General features: G+C 37.8%; 1 protein-coding gene across 1 annotated transcript in view; it reads left to right on the top strand.

Moving 5' to 3' along the window:
• LOC124594789 (N-sulphoglucosamine sulphohydrolase) overlaps nucleotides 1-16,731 on the top strand; it is a 111,547-nt gene that overhangs the window by 82,931 nt on the left and 11,885 nt on the right. Inside the window, exons 9-10 of the mRNA XM_047133204.1 lie at nucleotides 11,855-12,001; nucleotides 13,682-13,891. Coding sequence (XP_046989160.1) covers nucleotides 11,855-12,001; nucleotides 13,682-13,825 — 291 coding nt within the window. The 3' untranslated portion in view covers nucleotides 13,826-13,891. The remainder of the gene's footprint in view (nucleotides 1-11,854; nucleotides 12,002-13,681; nucleotides 13,892-16,731) is intronic.

The following is a 16,731-nucleotide window of genomic DNA, read 5'->3' as shown; positions in this document are numbered from 1 at the left end:
TCACATCCTCAGAGAAGACACAGAATTTGTTTTCCTTCCAGCCAATAAGAGAAATGCTGTGGTTCTCCCCCACTGCAACTACTATGAGCTAGAGCCTCTGGGTGATCCAGCATACATGAAAATATCAGCAGATTCAACCAAGAAAATGCAGGAAATCACTTCTGCCCTCTTAAAGAATGGGATGCTCACTGATGTTATCACCAAATCGCTTTTCCATCACACTGCTGTACAACCCAAATTGTAGGGCCTGTCAAAGACCCACACAGAAGGCATGTGACCAATAGTGAACAAAATTAGGGCACCAACATATTCCTTGGTGAGGCATCTGGCTTATCTCTTGGGCCCTCACACTGGAAAATCCCCACACATATGATATTCAAGTAAATTCATCTGCTGGCTATAGAAACTAAGGCTCTGGGAGTCTGACATGATGATCAGCTTTGATGTCATCTCACTTTTCACTTCAGTCCCTCTGGAAGACTTCATAAAATGAATCAGTGAAAAGTTCGGCCCTGAGATGATGTAGTGCTTTAGACATGTTCTGCCATTCTCATGCTGTTGTCAATGGACAGTACCGTGAGCAGATCCTTGGTGCCAGTTGTAGCAAATCTGTTTGTGGACTACTTCAAGGACAAAGCACTGGAAACTACTGAACTACAACCTACTTGTTTCTTTCAGTATGTTGATGACACTTTGTCATTTGGCTACATAGACCCAAAAAAACTACATAATTTCTTAGAACATCTGAGATCCATACATAGTCATAGTTCAGCATAGGCCCAATGGCTCCCTTGTCCACAATGTATACTGTTAGCCAATTCTAACGGATTTTTATCTCCTTGTCTCCAGCTGCAACCATCCCTCACAGAAGAAATGTGAGCTTAACATGCTAGTACACAGAGCATTTCCATCTCAGACAAAGTCTGAGTGCAGAGCTACAGCACCTGGAATCTGTGTTCAACAAGAATGGATATAGCACCAACAGATATGGAAGCTCTGCAGTGCAAGAGTCCCAAGTGCCCACCAGCCAAAACATAAGCTTTATTAGGAACAGTGAAAGATGACCTGGGTCAAAAAAAAAAAAAAAAAAAAAAAAAAAAAAAAAAAAAAAAAAAAAAAATAAAAAAAAAAAAAAAAAAAATGGTGGTGTATCGAGTTCTGTGTTAATGCAGAAAGACTTACATTGGACAAATGACAGGAACAACTGAAGAGCTTAATGTATAAATGTGAGTGTCACACCTGTTTACTGCAGCCCGACAAGTCTGCAATAGCAGACTGCTGCATTGAAAATGGACATAAAATGAACTACCAGAGAACAAGAGTCCTGGCCACCACTAATAAATTTTGGGACTGCATTTTCAAAGAAGGAATTGAAATTTGTGTGATTGACAATTTAAGCAACAGGGACACTGGATTCCATCTGAGCAAGGTACTGGAGGCAATATTATGCTCCATCAAAACAAAATGTGACACCTGGATTTGAGATGCAACAGGGACAGTGGGCAGAATGCAATTGGTACCCTCCCCTCCACTGTGGCAGCTGCACATGGCCCCACAACAATGTATGGTGTGGGGCTGGAGCAGAAGGTATGCGTACCATGAGCCCACAGCAGACAATTCATTCCATCAGCAGCACCTGATGACGGCAGAATGGTTGTCCGCTGAAATATCATTAGCTTTCGACAATTTGACATGACAGAACACCCAAGAACCATGGAAAAAAATTAATTTCTCTTTTTTGTGACCTTGTCTTGTATCTTCAGGGGCCTAGGAAGTTAATCCAGATTTGACTGTGATAGTGACAGAGGGTGTTCAGGTGGCTTTTGGTCACAGTCCCTCGCCCAAGAGACAAAATTTGTATACCCCATCAGTCTGTGTGTAATGTTATCTCATGTGAAAGAGTGAAGAAGTTTTCAAAATGTTTGTGAGTGATGTAATTGAAGAAGGACTTGGGTATCAACCTGATATGCACCTAGCTGGATGTGGTAAATCATCTAAAAGCCACAGCCAGGCAGGCCGTCATACAATGGCCCTCGTCGCTAATCCTCAATCCTCGATGTAGATTCAGTCCGGGGTAGGTGCAGACCCTCAAATCCTGGAAGTGGCATGCTGACACATGTAACTATCCAAGTTGGTCAGTGATGACATATTCACTATTAGTAGTAATGCTTTTGTAATGTTATAATGGGTACTTGCATATTCAAGAAAACAGAAAGTTTCAAATTTAAGAAACTATTCAACATTGTATGTTTTCTTACATAGTTTTTTTAATGGAATGTGCAAATGTCTGCTAAAGTGGTTAATTATTGTGATTATTAACATTTACAGAGATTTCAGTGCGAAAGTTACATTATTTGATACAACCAAATACCTTGAAAACCATGTTAAAGATTATTAACCACTGGACTGTTCACAATTTGAATAAATGTAACCACAATAGGTAGCGTTTTTCTATTCAGTAATTTTGTGATCTGCATATGTAAACTGTATTACATTAGTATATTATTATCTTCTTGGATTTGAAATTATTGTTTGAAACAGAATGGAAACGTGTGTACACAGAATTACAAATTATCCAGTTTCATGATCTTGCAAATGAAATGGTATACCCAACTTGATGATTTACAGAACATTCAATTGTTCCAAATAGCATTTTGATGATGAGTAGGAACTGTGAAAGGAATAAAAACAATTGTGAGTATAAAATAAAACAATAGAAGATACAATGTCTGGAATAATTCATGAAAGATCTTGTATCACATGCTGCTGTACAAAATCTAAGGATCTTACATTATATGAATGTCTTCCCATAGTGCATCTTGCTAGGCATTTATAAATTATCTGCTATTATTACTCCTCCCACAATCTTTAAAATGCTAAATAGATTCTTAACAACATATATGTTGACACAAAGACAATTTACTTAAAATTACTACATGGTCATTACATTCTCATATGCTAAGGGAGAGTAGATTGCCAACTTTTATTACTGGGAGTTAGTACTATTTTTGTGATATTTTAAGTAACTGAAACTGAAGTTGAGTTTTTCGATATGGCCCAATCCCGATTTTATGTCAGGCTGAGATGCAATATACACTATATGATCAATAGTATTCGGACACCCCCATAAATATACATTTTTCGTATTAGGTGCATTGTGCTGCCACTTACTGCCAGGTACTCCATATCAGCGACCTTAGTAATAATTATACGTTGTGAGAGAGCTGAATGGGGTGCTCCGTGGAACTAATGGACTTCGAATGTGATCAGGTGATTGGGTGTCACTTGTATCATATGTCTGTATGTGAGATTTCCGCACTCCTAAACATCCCTAGGTCCTCTGTTTCCAATGTGATAGTGAAATGGAAACGTGAAGGGACACATACAGCACAAAATTGTATGGGCCGACCTCGTCTGTTTACTGACGGAGACTGCTGGCAGTTGAAGAGGGTTGTAATGTGTAATAGACATACATTTATCCAGACCATCACACAGGAATTCCAAACTGCATCAGGATCAACTGGAAGTACTATGACAGTTAGGTGGGACGTGAGAAAACTTGGACTTCTTAGTCAAGTGGCTGCTTATAAGCCCCACATCTTGCCAGTAAATGCCAAACAATGCTTTGCTTGGTGTAAGGAGCATAAACATTCGACGATTGAATAGTGGAAAAATGTTGTGTGGAGTGACGAATCATGGCGCACAATGTGGCGATCCGATGGCAGTGTGTGGGTATGGCGAATACCCGGTGAACGTCATCTGCCAGCGTGTGTAGTGCCAACTGTAAAATTCGGAGGCAGTGGTGTTACGGTGTGGTCGTGTTTTTCATGGAGGTGGCTTGCACCCCTTATTGTTTTGCATGGCACATCACAGCAAAGGGCTACATTGACGTTTTAAGCACTTTCTTGCTTCCCACTGTTGAAGAGCAATTTAGGGATGGCAATTACATCATTCAACACAATCGAGCACCTGTTCATAATCCACAGCCTGAGGCGGAGTGGTTACATGACAATAACATCCCTGTACAGCACTGGCCTGCACAGAGTCCTAACCTGAATCCTATAGAACACCTTTGTGATGTTCTTGAATGCCAACTTCATGCCAGGCCTCACTTACCTACTTTGATACCTCACCTCAGTACAGCACTCTGTGAAGAATGGGCTGCCATTCCCCAAGAAACCTTCCAGCACCTGATTGAGTGTATGGCACCTGATTGAACATATGCCTGTGAGAGTGGAAGCTGTCATCAAGGCTAAGGGTTGGCCAACAGCATATTGAATTCCAGCATTACCGATGGAGGGTGCCACGAACTTGTAAGTTATTTTCAGCCAGGTGTCCGGACACTTTTGATCACATAGTGTAAGTTGTAGTACTTCCACTGACCTACCTCAATATCTTTTTCCTCAGGCTGCCATGGTTTTTTTCTTGTAATTTGTGTTTATGATGTTTTTACTAAAATTATATACAAAATACAGAAAACTTCCAATAAAACATAAATAACAATTAAATGTGTTTTTATGTTAGATTAGATTAGTGTTCTCTGAGCCTTTTTGTTTGGCTTTGTTAGTACAATGAAAGTTATAATTTTTCTAAATTTGTGATAAAGGGTACATCCTTCAAGCTCTGCATCTGCTAAACTAATTATGCAACAAGATTTGGCAAGGGTTTTTAAACTAACCAGTTAATATTGTTGCTAGCTTATCCACTTCAAATATAATTTCACTGCCCATCATTCCCTCTGCACTCATCAACACAGTGAAAGAACAAGCCCAGGTTTAAATTTCAACCAAAGTTATTTATTGCCACCTCTCATTAACACAAAATTACACTCTACAAATAGCAACAATAACTTAACTTTGTGAAAATATTTGTTTCTGGCTGTTCATGCTGTATTCACATCACAATTCCTCCCTCTGTTAGACCTCCAAAAACTGCTGACAACAATGTTATGTGCTGAAGGACACAAAGTCAAAGACACTCTTGAAACTTACATTTCAGGATCATCTGTTTTGTCTTGAAGAGAGGCTTTAATTCATAACATACATGGTATTATGATTTTGGTTTCAAACCATCAATTATGTGACTACATCCGGCTGTTGTGCACCCAAAGGAGCAAACTTCATATTTCCAGTGGAACTTGGCTGTCTCCTGAGCTGTTAATTTGACAGGCACATCTCTCAGCAAATCATTCTGGGGAGACATGTGATAGTTCCATTGTCTGCACCCTGAGTAAAGAGACCACCTCCTTGCTTCTGTCATCTGGGCACTGTCAAATGCATGATTGGACTGGCAGGTGTGCCCACATATGCAATTTTGCTCAATACTGAGAGGACTGTACCACCATACTCTTCTCCTGATAGCTTAGCCACAACCTGAGAAGTAATTTCCAGAATAAATTGTCACTCTGCAGTGGAAAAGCAGCAAAGGTCCCAGGTCTGATTCCCAGCAAGGCACACAGGAAGTTTCAGATCAGCACACACTCCACTGCAGAGGTAAAAATTCTTTCTGTGTAAGAAAACTAGCCACTTTGTCCACTATAACTTAGTAAAAACTGTACCTTGATATATTCTCTCATTCTATGTGTGTGATGTTGTCAAGCAGATACATACTATAATCCTTTTTACACACCATATGAATAATAGTACATGGAACTGATAGTGACTAAATTTCATATATCCAGAACATAGTAACACCTTTGCAAAGTTGAAACAGTATTTATGAATGTACTATTGTTGATGTGCTAAAGATAGAAAGATAGAGGTAAAACTATTACCAAAGTAATATACAATTGTCTAAGGGTTTCACCTTGGAGCTAGAAGCCCACACAAAAACTGCTTTCTGTATGAGTAAACGGAACTCAAATACTAGCTAAGATGTAGCAGGAGTGATACACAAAGAAAATAATTAAATGTTAATGATTTGGTTACTTAGAAGTGCAATTTGTAGTCCCCGAGAGAATGTTATGCCAATTACAGGTGTGATTTCACATTTCTTACTGAGTGAGGGAACATAGTCACAGTGTTATGGCACTGGAGTTACAGCTTGTCAGTGGTGAGGTCATTAGAGATGTGGCACAAGTTTAAATGAGGGAAGAACAGAGAAGAAATTTGGCTGTGTCATTTCAGAGGAACTATTCCAGCATTTTGTTTATCATTTTAGGGAAACTGCAGCAAACCTAAATCTGGATGGTCAGACAGGAATTTCAAGCACTGTTTTCTTGAATCTGAGTTGAGAGTATTACCACTGCACCACCTCACTCAGTTTCAATATGGCACCAGCCAGTTTGAGTGCTGGAAACAAAAAGAAGTTACATCACTAGAATATGAATGATATGGAAAGCAGAGCTGTATTCTACCAGTAAACCAAAGTCTGCCACCTGCTTTACCCAAAACTAAGCCTAGGTGATCATTCCATTTTATAGTCATACAAAATGTCACACCCAGGTATTTGTGTGGGTTGACCACTTCCAACCATGACTCACTGATACTATAGTCATGGAATACTATATTATTTTGTTTTGTGACATACACACTTTTACATTTCTGAACGTTTAAAGCAAGCTGCGGTCTTTGCACCACTTTGAAATCTTTTCAAGATCTTACTGAATATTTTTGCAACTTCTTTCAAACAGTACTTTGGTGTTTCATGCTGTTTGTGGTGAAATAACAATTTAATAAACTTTTGGAAACGTTTGCTCATTGAATCTTTTTTAGAGTTTTCTGTGCATTGAAGTCATTTAGTAAATTGCGTGCTTTAGTTTTCAGCTGACATTTCTTATTGTTTCTAATGAAATATTTCATTCAATGTTTTAACTTTGTTGAGTGTTCCAGTGGCCACTTGAATTTTTGGTTTTAGCTAATAATTTTGTGTAGTTCTGTTGGTATTGGTATTAGTTGTGGCTTAGTAGTATTAATACAAGTAGTTGCTTTCTTAGTAGAGAGAGAATTTCAATACCGCAATTGTTAGTTCTATAAATAGTTCTTCTGGTGTAACTGAACTTAGGTAATGTAGACGTATAGTTTTTTTCAGTAACTGTAAAATTTTACCTTGAGTGAGAAATGTGGGCTCTGTCATAGGTTTGTGAGCAGTGGGTTATGGTGTTGGATTTGTTCAAAGTATTTTCATAGGGGGGAATGCAGTGGGGAAGCTAGTGTGCATTCTAGCAAGATCCTCTCCTGGCAATGCAGAATCTGTAGTAGAAATAAGTTGATAGAGGAGCAGGAGTGCAAGATTTGCGTCCTTCAGGTGCAGTTACAACACACAAAGGAGGAACTAGAGAGGTTGAGGAGGGTGAATGGTGGGGAATGGGAACTGGCAGTTGGCAAGAAGGCAGTTAGGAAGAGGAGGTATTCAGACAGTTATGCTTTGTGTATATGCAACAGATTTGATCAACTGTCAGAGTTGAGTGGAGAGGAGCCTCTTGCAGCTGTAGTTGTAGGAAGCATGCAGCAGTCCTCAGCAGTTAGGAGGCCTAGGTCAGTTGCAAATTCTAACAGAAAGAAGAAGGTTGTGTTGCAAGATAGTTTGCACAGTAGAGGTGTGGGTCAGCAGTTACTGGAAGTGTTGGGGAATGAGTACCAGGTCAACAGCATTGTGAAGCCTAGTGCAGTGTTGGCTCAGGTGACTGACAGCATAGGGGAGTTATGTAGGAATTTTACGAAGGAGAATCAGGTAGTGATAGTGGGTGGAGCAGGGAACAGTCTTGATAGGGATGGGGAATATAAAAATTCCTGTAGTAGTTGGTGTTAGAGCTGCACTTTTTTAGATTGAAATTAGCTGATAAGTATACCTGCATAAAGGAAGTCCCTGTAACTAAGGGCTCACCTTCAGAGGACGTCGTGTCTCCAAGTAGAGAAGAATTAGCATATGTCATCAAAATATAATTCGTCAGTTCAGAGGCTTCCTTTACCAGGATACAGATCAGCTGGCTGTTTTTCAAGGAGTTCCTTGCGGGGCGGGGCAGTGGCCATGTACATAAAAAACAGTATTCCATTTGAGTCCATAGATGTATCACAGCACTGCACTGAACAGATATTTGAATGTTGTGCAGGGGCAGTCGAATTTAGTGAAACTAAACTTCTAATTGTTGTTGTTGTTTATAGGTCCCACAACTCTGACTTCAGAGCATTTCTGCTCAAGCTAGAGAGATTTCTTGATTCACTTTATAAGAAAAAGGATGTTGGAGGATCTCCTAAATTCATATGATCTGATGCAGACTGTGTTTTCTCCAACTAGGGTGCAGGGGGACAGTAGCACAACCATAGACAATATTTTTATTCATTCTTCATTACTAGAAGGGCATTCTGTTAGTAAAAGGGTGAATGGCTGTTCAGACCATGAGGCACAAATTTTAACACTAAAAGGCTTTTGTACCCAAACAAATGTCACATATAATTACAAACTATGTAAGAAAGTTAATCCAACAGCAATAGAGAGTTTTTAAACCTCATCAGGAAACAAGAGTGACAGGATGTTTATAGTGTTGATAACATAGATGACAAATATAATGCTTTCCTTAACACATTTCTCATGCTCTCTGAGAGTTGCTTTCCATTAGAGCGTTCTAAACAGAGTGCTAGCAGGTAAAGGTAGCCCGGGTGGCTGACTAATGGGATAAGGATATCATGTAGAACAAAGTGGGAATTATATCAAAATGTTAGAAGTAGTCACAAACAAGGTACAGTAACCAATTACAAACAGTACTGTAAGGTGCTTAAAATTGTTGTTAGGAAGGAAGAGAGTATGTGGTATGCAAATAGAATAGCTAATTCACAGGATAAAATTAAAACCACAGGGTCAGTTGTGAAGGAAGTGCCTGGTGAGTAGCACAAGGTTGACGATATAAAGTCAGTTCATGGTAAACATATTTCTATTTTTGATAAACCAAATATATTTACAGTATTTAACAATCATTTTCTGAGCATTGCTGATGAATTAAATAAAAATTTAGTTTCTACAGGGAATCATATAACTTTCTTTTGGAGATTGATGTCTGAAATACTCCTCTGTGATACAAGCAAGGGTGAGATTGAGTCAATAATTAAATCACTGAAGACTAAAGACTCTCATGGATATCATGGAGTGCCTAGCAGAATATTAAAATACTGTGCTGCAACTGTTAGCCCTATATTTAGCCACATCTGTAATTATTCCTTTAGGAATGGTCAGTTTCCTGAATGATTAAAGTACTCAGTAGTAAAGCTGCTTTATAAAAAGGGAGAAAGGGATAATGTAGATAATTTTAGACCTATTTCTATGCCATCAGTGTTAGCAAAAGTTATTGAAAAGGCTATGTACGTAAGGATAATTGATCATTTTATGTCACACAATTTGCTATCAAATGTACAGTTCGGCTTAGAAGTCATTTAACAACTGAAAATGCTATATTCTCTTCTAAGTGGAGTACTGGATGGGTTAAACAAAAGGTTTTGATGCTAGGCATATTTTTGATTTAACTAAGGCATTTGATTGTGTTGATCACAAAATATTGCCCCAGAAGTTGGACCATTACAAAATATGGGGAGTAGCTCACAATTGGTTCACTTCTTACTTTAACAACAGACGGTAAAAGGCCATTATTCACAGTGTTGAGGATGGCTGTGATGTGGGATCTGAATGGGGCTCGGTCAGGTGGGAGGTGCCCCAGGGATCAGTGTTGGGGTGACTCCCATTTCTTATTTATATAAATGATATGCCCACTAGTATTATGGGTAACTCTAAAATATTTCTGTGTGCTGATGACACTAGCTTGGTAGTAAACGATGTTGTGTGCAACATTGGCTTGGTTTCAAATAGTGCAGTTCATGACATAAGTTCATGGCTTGTAGATAATAAACTAATGCTAAATCACAGTAAGACTCAGTTTTTATGGTTTCTAACACACAATTCAACAAAACCTGTCATTTTAATTTCACAGAATGGGCATATGATTAGTGAAACTGAACAGTTCAAATTTCTAGGTTTTCAGATAGACAGTAAACTGTCATGGAAAGCCCACATTCTGGATCTTGTTCAAAGACTTAATGCTACCATTTTTACTATTCGAACAGTATCTGAAGTAAATGATCATTCAACACAAAAATTAGTCTACTTTGCTTACTTTCATTCGCTTGTGTTGTATGGTATTATATTTTGGGGTAACTCCTCCCATTCTAAAAGGATATTTTTGGCTTAGGAACAGGTGGTCCGGCAATAAGTGGTGTAAGTTCACGAACCTCTTGTCAACCCCTGTTCATGAGTCTGGGTATTTTCACATTGGCCTCTCAATTTATATATATTCCTTACTGTCATTTCTTGTTAACAATATTTAAGCAGCTTTCACTCAGTTAATACTTGGCAGAAATTAAACATGCATTTGGATCGGACTTCCTTAACTCTTATGCAGAAAGGTGTGCAGTGTACTGCTGCATCCATTTTCAATAAGCTACCACTAGAATTTAAAAAAATCTTAGCAGTAATCCACGCACTTTCAAATTGAAACTGAAGAGTTTCCTCATGGGTCACTCTTTCTATTCTGTCAAGTAGTTCCTTGAAAAATTAAGCTGATTCTTGTTGTATTGATGACTGCGTTTACTTAAACTTATGGCTTTACTTTTTTTGGGTTCATAAACATTTTATTTTTATCTGTTATTACTTTTATGTTGTAATTTCATATATTGACACATTCCATGGCCTTGAAGATTTGCTCTGCAATCTGGTCCTACAGAATTTGATGTGTAAATAAAATAAATAAATAATTGTACACAACATCATTAATATATAGCATGAACAGAAAGAGTTCCAATACAAAGTCTTGGGGCAAAGTTACTTGTACATCTTCTTATTACTCTCCATCCAAGGTAATTTGCTGTGTCCTACCTACCAAGAAATTCTCAATCCAGTCGCAAATTTCACTTGATTTCACTATCATACATTTTATATTAAGCATAGATCTGGTATTGAGTCAAATGCTTTTTGGAAATCAAGAAATATTGCATTGATCACTGCTTTGGTCCAAAGCTTTCAGTATGTCAAGCGAGAAAATGTGAGTTGGGTTTCACATGACCAACGTTTTTGGAATCTATGCTTGCTGGCATGGAGAAGGTCATTCTGTTCAATATACCTCATTATGTTTGAGCTCAGAATATGTTCTAAGACTTTACACCAAATCAGTTTCAAGGATATGAACAGTATTGTTGTGGGTCACTGCTCCAAACCTTCTCGTAAGTGTGTGAGATGTGTGCTCTCTTCCAACTACTGGGCATGATTCTTTTGTTTGAGGATTATTTATCTTGGATGCTAAACAAGACCACCACTCTGTCTATGTTGGTCCATCAGATGGTTCTCCCACTCCTGGCTCTATGATCAGTTTGTTCAGAGTCAGTTCATTGTGTCTAAGTATTCTTACTTGTCCATCGGTTGCAACATGTTCTGAACAATGAATTCAGAGTGGCCCAGTTGTTGTTGGTGCAACGTGTTTCCTATCCTGACTCTTGCAGTTTAATGACATGGCTGCTCTCAGAATTAATTCTTCATTTCAATAGACCTCTTTTTTAAACATGGAAGTTGTGAGTGAGTTGGCAGACTGTATTTAAGTTCTGGTATGTTTATGAAAGGTATGCATAGAGTAATCACTGCAACCATGTGTGTTACAGATAAATGCACCATTTCATGATGCTTGGTCTGTAGATAAGTTCTGTAAAGGTTCACACTTATTATTTGTTTTAACAAGTGTTCAAATGTTTGCGATCATAAGAGAACTTCGTGTGTTCTCGACTGCACCTAACTGAAAAATATGCTGTCAAAATGTTAAGTCAATCAATATGTTTTAGAATTGTCCATGTACCACATTTTTCTACTTTTTTTTTTTTTCCAGGATATTTTGAACCGAACACATAAAAAGGAGCCAGTTGGATGGTATAAATCTTTGAATGATTATTATTATCGTGATGAATGGGAACTATATGATCTCAAAATGGATCCAGAGGAGAGAACAAATGTGGTTAAGAAAAAACAGTATAAGGTGAGCTACCATGAAATCAACTACATATATTGCTGTCAAGCAAGAACTTCAGCTTTTAATTACCTGTTGGAAAAATTTTAAGCAGTGCAGCTGTTAATCTGTGCAAAGCAGACAAGATAGCATGTTAGACTGCCATGCTGAGGACCAAAGCTCAGTTTTGTTAGTGCCCGGAAGTTATCCCTCATGGGAGGACAAGTCCCATGAGAAAAGTTAAGGAGCTACTTGAATGAGATGTACTCAAGGGTAGGATAGCAGACAGTGGGTAGGAGAGTGATAAGCTCACCATATGATGCTCCATACTGCAGCCAAGGATGCTTTTGGAAATAGAATGACATGATGGTTGGTTGGGATCATGTGGTCTTTATGTTCTGATTATGTAGTTAGTTTGTTATAGCTGTTAATTTATTGTGAATATTAAAGAGAACTAACATTTTTTGATGCTTGTAAGCCTTGAAAAGTACTGACGTTTAAAATTATATTGCAGAATCAGATAGATAGCTAAATGCCTTCTCATTGCAAAATGAGACAGTATGAATTTTTTGTGTAAAAAGAATACAGTGAAATCACTGAGTCTTCAGAACAAGCTGAACGGTATCAAAATGTAAATGTGAGGATTATTAAGCATGAAACAAGTTGAACTACCACTTAAAGCTGTCATTTTGAAATGTTAGAGATTAAATAGTCAGTTAGTTCACACTTTCAGTTGTTGTTAATTTATGAAGGTTGGTTTGATCACAGCAGCACTTGAGCCAGCCGTGCTCCTATTGGAGGTGATATGCCCTTGTCTTCCTCTGACCTTTGAACTGATTTACCAGCCAGTTATAAATGACTAACAGTTTAAGTCATATTTGAGCTACTTGTATATGTGCAGAAACAGCTAAGCTGGGAAAAGTTAGTGTCACTGCAAGCAGTCCTCCTTGCACTAGAAAACAATATTGACACAATTAACTTGGACTTGAAAGTATTCAAACAATAACTGTCATAGGTGATGGTTACTTTAAAATTAACAGCTGTCTCATCATAATTAGTAAGGTATCACATAAAGTATCGAAAACTGCAAGTTGTTTACATGTCCTCTAATGTGGCCAGCCACTAGTTACACAGCATTTAATGATAAGCTCCATGGAACAGCTGATACCATTGCAAGTGCATAGTGTCTTGTATTGAGCACACTTTTACCAATGCTGTGACCTTTTGCTACTTCATTACAAAGCTATTACTTAATGCAAACATTAATAAGATTAACTGATATTAAATACAACATCTTGCAATTTGAAGATTGTTGGCGTCACATAAAATAACTATTTTATCAATTCAATAAATCACAGGTCTATTTGCTCTTGTGTTTAACATTACCCATACTCCAGTTTTAAAATAGCTGAAGAACACAGAAAAAAAAGATATTTTAATTGATAAGATTGAACAGTATCCCATACACCTTAGCCCATGCAACATTAGGTCTTCACAGTATATTTCATATATGTCAATGGAAGTCACTGGCACCAACTAGTTTAACCAATTACATCCTTAACCCTTTTAAGCAAGACACATTTTTGTTTAGACATACTATTGTAAGTACAGTGTGTATGTAAAAGAAATTATTGTGGAGAACAAGTAATATTACATAAATCTATAACCTTTACTGCTGGTATAACATATTTCACTTTTGTGTATTTTTAGAAAATCCTTAGTCAGCTAAAGGAGGATCTTTTCAACTGGCAAAAGCATACAGCTGATCCATGGATCTGTGCACCTTCTGGGGTTCTTGAAGACAAAGGAGATTATCAGCAACATCCGCAGTGCCTACCACTATACAACTTATAATCCGATTTTTGCAGATTTTAGACTTGTAGCAAATGAGAGAGCTGCAAGACCAGAAACAACTCAAAGGTAAGAAAATTATATGTAGTAAGTCCAAGAAGTACCTTGAACCATTTGCAGCTGCAAGAATTGGTCTATTAATCGTTTCTATGGACTTACTGTGTAGCATCTTTGTTCTTTTTCTTGACACCATTTTTGTAGCTCAGTCAGGTATTAACATTTTCATTTTATCTCATATGAGATATCATTTATTGCTGGCATTCAAAATAAAATTAGTTTATACTCTTTAGTGGGCGTATAATAAAGCTGTTCATAGAGAAAGATTTGAGAATTGGGTTGTTGCTAATACTAACACACTACTGCTGTTGACTATCATGAAAGCTTTCTGTATCTATGATATTTTGATCTATTACCATCGCCAATTCTGACTTGTGTCTCTTAGGATGAGACATTTCCTCACAGCTTAAAACTGTGTGCTGGACTGTGACTCAAAACTGGAAGCTTGCCTTTCATGGGCCGACACTTATCATCTGTATATTCAAGCCACGACTCACAAATTGCCCTCATAGCTTTACTTCCCCCAGTACCTCTCCCCTACATTCCAGATTTAATGGAAGGTCTCCTGCATTCCAAGCACTCCTAGAATAAAAAATAAAGCTTAGTCATAGTTTAGGGGATTATTTTCAGAATGAATTTTTCACTCTACATTGGTGTGTGTGCTGTATGAAACTTTCTAACAGATTAAAACTGTGTGAACTCATAGGATGAGATTTTATAGTGGTTTATCCAAGTATGGTATTTAACTCATACCCGCTCCCTTCACTCCTTGATATTTTTATCCCAATTAACAAAAGACTGCATGCATTACCAATCAACCTAACAAGAGCAACCATTTCTGATGGGGTACAAATTTGGCAAATTCAAGTGATGTCTGGGAAGTATAGCCGAACACTGTAACTTCTGAACATGTTTCAGTGCTCATTGTTGTGTGGGATATGGACAGCATACATCACACAGAACAAGACTAATAGAATTGTTGCTGGTAGTTCAGTAAAGCCAAAAATCTCTCTAAAAAAATCTCATAACTGAAGTTTAATAATGCATTAGGAGGTAAATGGTGTTGAAGCTATGCATACATTATCATAGAAACCAATAGGCCATGTTTGAACCACAGTTTTGTAAACTTTATCCAGGCAAGTATGATATTGCTGTTTTCTGCATTTTGGGTGGGCTATTGTGAATCAACATTCACGTTATGGAATCCAGAAAACAGGTAGTCCATATTAAATATAGACTGTGTGTGATGTGCAATAGTAACCTGATGTGCCTTCCATTGAAAGCATGTGAATATTTATGAAGAGAAGGAATGAATAACTGAAAGATGAACATATAGAAGAGAAATAGAAGCCTGTTGAAAAATGTTGAGTGGAACTTTTCTTGTGATACACTGATAGCCTACCAGGCTCTACTGTTACTGAAAGATTATCAGTCAGTAAATATGCTATAAAATCTGATCAGTACAGCACCATTAATTTCAGTTAGTCTGTTACTACTTCCTGACAAATAATGACATTGGAGTATATTTCAATGTAAACAGACAGCATTTGGCTATCAAAAGGAAAATTTGTGAAGCCTTCAACAATTAATTTAGCAGAAACTTATTGAAAGAGATATAAAAGATCTGAAATAAATTCTGTCACATGTAAAGGTGACAAAAGTTAGCGTCTAGACACTCGTGGATGGCACAGGAACTGAAATTGAGGGTTCTGTTGTTGTTGTTGTTGTGGTCTTCAGTCCAGAGACTGGTTTGATGCAGCTCTCCATGCTACTCTAGCCTGTGCAGTTTCCTACTCTAGCCTGTGCAAGTTTTTTCATCTCCGAGTAACTACTGCAACATACATCATTCTAAATCTGCTTAGTGTATTCATCTCTTGGTCTCCCTTACCATTTTTCCCCTCAACACTTCCCTCCAAAACTAAACTGGTGATCCCTTGATGCCTTAGAATGTGTCCTACGAACTGATCCCTTCTTTTAGTCAGGTTGTACCACAAATTCCTCTTCTCCCCAATTCTATTCAGCACCTCCTCATTAGTTACTTGATCTGCCCATCTAATCTTCAGCATTCTTCTGTAGCACCACAGTTCGAAAGCTTCTATTCTTTTTTTGTCTAAATTATTTATCGTCCATGTTTCATTTCCATACATGGCCACACTCCATACAAATACTTTTAGAAAATACTTCCTGACACTTACATCTATACTCAATGTTAACAAATTTCTCTTCTTCAGAAACACTTTCCTTGCCAGAGCCAGTTTACATTTTACATCCTCTCTACTTCGACCATCATCAGTTATTTTGCTCCCTAGATATCAAAACTCATCTGCTACCTTAAATGTCTCATCTCCTACCTATTTCCCACAGCATCACCTGATTTAATTTGACTACATTCCATTATTCTCCTTTTGCTTTTATTCATGTTCACCTTATATCCTCCTTTCAAGACACTGCCCATTCCGTTCAACTGCTCTTCCAGGTCCTTTAATGTCTCTGCCAGAATTACAATGTCATCGGCAAACATCTAAGTTTTTATTTCTTCTCAATAGATTTTAAATCCTACTCCAAATTTTTCTTTTGTTTCCTTTACTGCTTGCTCAATATACAGATTGAATGATATCGGGGATAGGCTTCAACCCTGTCTCACTCCATTTTCAATCACTGCTTCCCTTTCGTGCTCCTCGACTCTTACAACGGCCATATGGTTTCTGTACAAATTGTAAATAGCCTTTTGATCCCCGTATTTTACCCCTGCAACCTTCAGAATTTGAAAGAGAGTATTGTCAAAAGCTTTCTCTAAGTCTACAAATACTATCCCTTAATAAGACCCTCTGCTCTTTGTTGTGTAGGTAAGG

The sequence above is a fragment of the Schistocerca americana genome, chromosome 2, assembly GCF_021461395.2.
Source record: "Schistocerca americana isolate TAMUIC-IGC-003095 chromosome 2, iqSchAmer2.1, whole genome shotgun sequence".
Classification (NCBI taxonomy): domain Eukaryota; kingdom Metazoa; phylum Arthropoda; class Insecta; order Orthoptera; family Acrididae; genus Schistocerca; species Schistocerca americana.
Note: the sequence above shows the minus strand (reverse complement) of the source record. Positions and strands in the feature narration are given on the sequence as shown.